The 7,461-nt window shown below is 42.9% G+C and overlaps 1 protein-coding gene across 1 annotated transcript in view; it reads left to right on the top strand.

The window, feature by feature from the left end:
• Positions 1–484: 484 nt before the first annotated feature.
• LOC100533421 (NCAM-related cell adhesion molecule) overlaps positions 485–7,461 on the top strand; it is a gene marked incomplete at both ends in the record, with an annotated part of 12,222 nt that continues 5,245 nt past the window's right edge. Inside the window, 7 exon segments of the mRNA NM_001204471.1 lie at positions 485–501; positions 504–653; positions 2,298–2,354; positions 2,357–2,474; positions 4,004–4,242; positions 5,667–5,766; positions 6,968–7,129. Coding sequence (NP_001191400.1) covers positions 485–501; positions 504–653; positions 2,298–2,354; positions 2,357–2,474; positions 4,004–4,242; positions 5,667–5,766; positions 6,968–7,129 — 843 coding nt within the window.

The following is a 7,461-nucleotide window of genomic DNA, read 5'->3' as shown; positions in this document are numbered from 1 at the left end:
TACAAAAACAAAACAAAAAACATCCACATATCCAGTTTTCTGTAAACAGGTTTTTTCTTGTCTGAAATCCCCCAATTATCCACATATCCAATTCTCTACAATACCCCCCTGGGGCGGTGCCACTGACTGAAGTGTCTTTAGGCCATTCTGAAAGGGGGGGACATTAATTTGTTCTTATGCACAGTAGAATTGTTAATGGGCTTGTTCAACAATGTCATGCTCATAACTGTGCCTGAACTGCAACAGGAAACTGCTGCTTTTTCTTTCCTAATACTTCTTTTGTATGTTTGTCACTCTCTTGTGACCTGCTATTTCCGGGTGCTGTTGAAGCTAGAGAGGTGAGTAGAGCAAGTTTGTTTCTCTGTAAGGACTTCTCTGGTCACATCCACCCCTTGGTACTCATATGGCCTTATGCAGTTGCGAGCACCGTAAAACCTTTACTGTATAAAAATTTTAAAAAATCATTTTAAAAAAAAATTCTCTACCAACAATTTTCCCCTCCAGTTCCGCCCACCATCGAGGACATGGAAGAAACGTACGATGCTGTCTCTGGTCAAGAACTGACCATCACGTGTACAGCCAAGGGCGACCCCGAGCCTTCGGTCATCTGGAAGAAGGATGGACCTCAGAGTGCCAGCACTGATGGCATTGTGGTACGTAGCACCGGCGCGGGCATCACTGGCGTGGGCTTCACTGGCGTGGGCTTCACTGGCGTGGGCTTCACTGGCGTGGGCTTCACTGGGGCGGGCTTCACTGGCGTGGGCTTCACTGGCGCGGGCTTCACTGGCGCGGGCTTCACTGGCGTGGGCTTCACCGGCGTGGGCTTCACTGGCGTGGGCTTCACTGGGGCGGGCTTCAACCGGTGCGGGCGGGCTTCAACCGGGGCGGGCTTCAACCGGTGCGGGCGGGCTTCACTGGGGCGGGCTTCAACCGGCGCGGGCGGGCTTCACCGGGGCGTCGTCTTCGTGTGCATCTTGTTCTTTGTCTTTTTTCTCACTCTTCTTGTTCTCTTTTCTTCTTTCTTTCTTCTTTCTCTTTCTCCCATAGAACAGCGAAATCCTTCGGACCTCTCCAGAAGAGACGAAGTCATTTTTACTCGATTGCGCATCGGACACACGGCCCTGACCCACAAATACCTCCTACAGGGAGATGAGAAGCCGTTCTGTGTCGGATGCAACACAGATTTTACCATAAGACACATCTTAACCGAATGTCTAGACTTTGGAGAGATCCGAAGGAAATATCATAAATGCAAGTAATTGCAAGACATTTTTTCCGTCGTTGTTCCCAGCAGAATATTGAATTTTATGAAGGCCATTGGCCTTTATGGTGAGTTGTAAAGTGAAACAATATTGCTCAAAAAATTTTTATTGTTATTTATAAGAGTTGTTTTAAATCGCAAATATATTTACACTGAATTTTAGAATTTTAGCATTTTAAAGTCTAATCGTCGACAAAGCGTGCAGTGAACTGTTGTGAATGCTACCAACTTGTGTTTCGCGCGCTCATACGACCTTATGCTGTTGTGAGCGCCGTAAAACCCTGTACTAAATAAAATAAAAATGTCTCCCCTTTCCATCCTCACGGCTAACTGAATGTGTGGCGGCGGTGGTGGCCTAGTAGTTAGGCTCTGAAACTCTCAACAGTAAGATTGTGGGTTCGAATACGCGTCAGGGGCCCGAAGTTGTGTCCTTGGGGAAGGGCACTTTACACGAATTTTCTTCTCTACACCCCAGGTGGGAATGTGTACCCAGTTGTAGACAGCGAAAGATCTGGATAGTTTGTTAGTGTTTGAGCGCTTAATCAGCTTCTTGCACTGTATGCTTCCTGGGAAGCCGAGAATGTTTCTGAGTGTTCTATGGTCTGCTGGGGTAATAATATAATGTAAAGTGAAATGAGCTTTCTGTCGAGCGGGGATATGCGCTATACAAATGCTATTTATGGTTATTATTATAATTGTTACAATTATTTTTATTATTATTATTATTATTATTATTATTGTTTTTTTTAAATTAGTGTTATTCTTGTTATTATCATTAATTGTATTATTATTATTATCTTTATTATCATTATTTGTTGTTGTTGTTATTATTATTATTATTATTATTAAAGTTATTATTGTTATCATTATCATTTTTTATTATTATTATCATTATTAATTAAGTATTATTATTATTATAATCTATTATTATTATTATTATCTTAATTTTACAATTATGAATTATTATTATAATGATGATGATGATGATGATGATGATGATGATGTCTCTCTCCCCCCCCCCCCCCCCCCCCCCCAGAAAAAGGGCCCCACTTAAAAGAAAGTTGGGAGCAACCAGAATGACATGGAGGAAAAGGGACAGTGGCCCAGCACATGACCTTCAAGCCCGTGACCTACCAGGACGCCGGCACCTACATCTGTACAGCCTTCAGTCTGGTGGGGAGCGCCAACAAGACAGTCAAACTGACCGTGCAGTGTGAGTAGTCTCCTCATATGTCTGACCAAAACTGTCGAAAGTGCCGTGAATGTTTAGTCACGCCAGTGTGTACGGAATCATAACCATTCCTGACCTTCAGACGTTATTTATGTATGAGGTCAGCTTCCGCTTTGTGCTAATTATTTTTATGCTTAATATAGATTCTGTTTGGTGTACCGGTATGTATGTCTTAACAGGTATATTGTGTGGAGTTGCATGCTTGTGGGAGTAAGGCATTTCTTGTTTTTTCATTTCAATTAATAAAACAATGTGCAGTACACACAGGCGTGACGTTTGTTTCTTTTAAACTACTACTCAACCAACCAACCAATCTAGAAGCCATCAACTAACTAACCAACCCATCAACCAACCCATCAACCAACCAACCAACCAATCTAGAAGCCATCAACTAACTAACCAACCCATCAACCAGCCAACCAACCCATCAACCAACCAACCAATCTAGAAGCCATCAACTAACTAACCAACCCATCAACCAGCCAACCAACCCATCAACCAACCAACCAATCTAGAAGCCATCAACCAATTAACCAACCCATCAACCAACCAACCAACCAATCTAGAAGCCATCAACCAACTAACCAACCCATCAACCAACCAACCAACCAACCGACAATCCATCAACCGTGGGTGGTTGGCGGGTGCTCTGGTGTGGTTTGCTTCTTCTTTCCTATCAAACATCTATCGTCCTTATCTCCCTTTCTTCTTTTTTATGTTTGTTACTCTCTTGTAACACCTCTAATCTTCTGGTGTTCATATGACCTGACTTATTGTGTTGCAAGTGCCGTAAAACACTTACTCAAAAAAACCAACAAAAAAACTCTTACTAAAACAAAACAAATCCATCAACCAACCAACCAACAACCCACCAACAACCGATCAACCAACCAACCACAACCAAGCCACCCATCAATCAACTGACCAACCAACCAAACAATCAATCAATCAATCATTCAACCAACCAACCAACCACAATTATCAGTATCAGTCAATCAATCAATCAATCAATCAATCAATCAATCAATCAATCAATCAATCCTCATAGGTCCGAGTGGGTACATCGGGTTGGTTGTGTGGAAGAATGAAGAGAAGGAAAGGTAGGGACGGAAATGAAAAGACCTTGTGGAAATTCGATTTTCGAGAGATGCGGTTTTCCATTTTATTTTCATCAGTCGTTTTGTAATACTTCTGTTATTTTCTTTTTAAAAAAAAAAATGGAGAAGGACAGTTCTTATTCTCAGAATATAGATCTAGATCTAGATCTATTACCAAAAGTGAGTCGATAGTGTCGTAAAACACCAACTCAAGCAAACAAATAATATATAATCTCCGAATGTGTTTTGTTCAACCCCAGTTTGCTTCTGTCTGTTGAAAGTGTTTTTGTGAGCCAATGCGACTTCGTAAATTTTTGTAGAATTATGAAGTACTTTTTGCAGGAACGGTAGTTATGAAGTTGATTAGTTTGGACTAACATTTGGATTTATCTCTCTTCTCCCACCCCCTTACAGATAAGCCAAACTTTGACACTGATTTCAAAGAGCGAGAATTCTTTGGCTGGAGAGGCCACAAGGCCAACCTGACATGTCAGGCCAACGCCAACCCCGTGGCCACCATTGAGTGGTACATGCCGGATGCGGAGAACCCTGACGACTACTCTAAGGCCGTTCGCATTCCCAACGAGGCCCCGTATACCATCAACATGCTGCAGAAGTGGGACGGATCTTTCCTCAGCTCCAGGTCACTTCACGTAAGTCGCCGAAAATTCTGAGTTTGATGGTGGAATTTTTAAAAATTGTTCTGATGGTCTCAGCAAATTCTGCTTTTGTTGGATAAATCTTTTCCGAATTCTGGGTTGGTTTGACAAATCCGGGAGGAGGGAGATACATTTTTTCTAAATTCTGGGTTGGTTTGATAAATCTGGGAGGAGGGAGATAAATCTTTTCCAAATTCTGCTTTGGTTTTATAAATCTGGGAGGAGGGAGATGAATCTTTTCCAAATTCTGGGTTGGTTTGATAAATCTGGGAGGAGGGAGAGAGATAAATCTTTTCCAAATTCTGGGTTGGTTTGATAAATCTGGGAAGAGGAAATAAATCTTTTCCAAATTCTGGGTTGGGTTGATAAATCTGGGAAGAGGAAATAAATCTTTTCCAAATTCTGGGTTGGTTTGATAAATCTGGGAGGAGGGAGAGAGATGAATCTTTTCCAAATTCTGGGTTGGTTTGATAAATCTGGGAGGAGGGAGATAAATCTTTTCCAAATTCTGCCTTGGTTTGATGAATCTTTTCCAAATTCTGGGTTGGTTTGATAAATCTTGGAGGAGGGAGATAAATCTTTTCCAAATTCTGCCTTGCTTTGATGAATCTGGGAGGAGGGAGATGAATCTTTTCCAAATTCTGCCTTGGTTTGATGAATCTATTCCAAATGGTGGTTGGTGGGTGCTCTAGTGAGGTTTGCTCCTTCTTTCTTATCAAACAGCCATCGTCTTCATGGCCTTTTTTCCTCATGTTAGAGATGTGTGTTACACCTTAGTCTTTGGCACTTGTATTACCTAATTGTGTTACGAGTGCTGTGGGTGGTTGGCGGGTGCCCTAGTGTGGTTTGCTTCTTCTTTCCTTTGAGACAGCTATCGTCCTTATCTCACCTTCTTCTTTTTTTATGTTTGTTACTCTCTTGTAACACCTCTAATCTTCTGGCGCTCATATGACCTTATGCAGTTGCGAGCGCCGTAAAACCTCTACTATAATTTTTTTTTTTTTAAAGCTGTAAAACGCGTACTAGAACTAAACTTAATGTGGGTGGTTGGAGGGCGCTACTACTGGTAGATCCTATTTCTTTACTTTTCTCTGATGTTTCTCTCTCTGTCTCACTGTTTCCCCAGCACTAAATGACTATTAGTGTGTCCATGTGCGTCTCATTGCTGGAGCTACTGGGTGGTTGACGGGTGCTCTGATGCGGTTTGCTCCTTGTTCCCTATCAAACATCTATCGTCCTGATCTCTCTTCCTTTTTGGTGTTTGTTACTCTCTTCTAACACCTCTTATCTTTGGCACTTGTGTGACTTTATTGTGTTGCTAGTGCCGTAAAACTCTTACGAAAACGAAAATTTACTGGAGCTACCACAGCGGTCACTTTGATTTGTCTGACCACTCGGTATGTCTGTGTGATTGGCAGGTGGACATCGGGGATGAGACGAGCCATTACAAAGATTTCCTGTGTGAGGCCACCAACGTCCAGGGCACGACCTGGCAGGTTGTCACTCTCAAGGAAGCAAGTGAGTCGGAGCTAGTAAATAAATAAATAAATAAATAAGAGCATTTGTGAGGCAGTGTGGTGGAATCAGGCTCTCGTCAATTTTTGGGCATGTAGAGTTATTGGTATCATCTTAAAGCTGTTTCACTTGTGTTTATATGGATGAAAAAACTATCCATTTATCTGGAATACAAGTCAAAATATTTGCGAATGAAGGAGGTGGGGGTCGCCTAGTGAGAAAATGGCCGCCAAAGATTAGTTATTTCCTTAGCTTAAGAGTCCGTGGTAACTGAAAAGTTACATTTTTTGTGCCTTTAATCAACGTTTTTCAGAAAAATCCACACAGAAATGAGTTCTTTAATGGGCATGAAAGGTGTTGAGCCAAAAAACAAAAATTTGAAAAAAATTCACAAACCAGCAGAAAAATGCAAGTTTCTTCTCTTTGATTATTTTGATGAGAGCCTGATTCCACCACGCTGCCTCACATTTGTATCCCGCCTTTCCACACAGCATGGGCCCAAGGCGTACATAGGAGATTAAAAAGGCATTCATACTAACACCATACAAATTCATCATGTGCGTACTTTTTGACAGCAATATTTTTTCAGACAAGAAAAAATGCTCATACAAAAAGGCAAGGTACTGTCCATTATTGAGTGTGTGTGTGAGCTGTTGTGTGTGTGTATGAGCTGTTGTGTGTGTGTGTGAGCTGTTGTGTGTGTGTGTGAGCTGTTGTGTGTGTGTGTGAGCTGTTGTGCGTGTGTATGAGCTGTTGTGTGTGTGAGCTGTTGTGTACAGGTGTGAGCTGTTGTGTGTGTGAACTGTTGTGTGTGTGAACTTGTGTGTGTGAGCTGTTGTGTGTGTGAACTGTTGTGTGTGTGAACTGTTGTGTGTGTGAACTGTTCTGTGTGTGAACTGTTCTGTGTGTGAACTGTTGTGTGTGTGAACTGTTGTGTGCGGGTGTGAACTGTTGTGTGTGTGAGCTGTTGTGTGCGGGTGTGAGCTGTTGTGTGTGTGAACTGTTGTGTGTGTGAACTGTTGTGTGTGTGAGCTGTTGTGTGCGTAACAAACGCGCCACTCGGGCAAAATTCAAAATTTCCTACCAACTGAAAATATTAGGTGTGTCCCGCGCACTCATATGACCTTATGCAGTTGCGAGCGCCGTAAAAACACTTACCAAAACAGTAAAAAAATTGTCATCAACACTGCGACTGTGTCCCCAGAGCCACCGGGCTCCCCTGTGATCAGCATGGGCAACGTCCTGACGTCCTCCATCACTGTCAACATTGAGCCCCCTGCGGAGAACAACGGTCAACCGGTCACTGAGTACACCTACCTGTACTACCCTGACGGAGACGCCGCCCAGACCAACAATGGACAGACAGGTGATGCGCTTTGGGGCTCGGCTCACTTCAGGGAGGGAGGGAGGGAGGGAGGGTAGGCGGGCGGTTGGTGGGTGTTGCTGCTCTGGTGTGGATTACTGCTCCCCTTTTTTTCCTTGAAAACATCTGTCATAATCGTATTTTATCCTTATCTCTCCTCCTTCTTTGGTGCGTTTGTTACTCTCTTGTAACACCTCGAGTTTTCAGCACTTTATGACCTGATTGTGTTGCAAGTGCTGTAAAACTTTGAATATACGGAAGGAAACGCTGTGGAAACAGTGGTCAGGGGGATGTCCGAAGGGTTGTGAAACTTCAGGGATAACCAACAACTCCCG

Source organism: Aplysia californica, unplaced genomic scaffold, assembly GCF_000002075.1.
Source record: "Aplysia californica isolate F4 #8 unplaced genomic scaffold, AplCal3.0 scaffold01995, whole genome shotgun sequence".
Lineage (NCBI taxonomy): Eukaryota > Metazoa > Mollusca > Gastropoda > Aplysiida > Aplysiidae > Aplysia > Aplysia californica.
The sequence above is the reverse complement of the archived record's forward strand: the minus strand, read 5'-3'. Positions and strand labels throughout refer to the sequence as shown.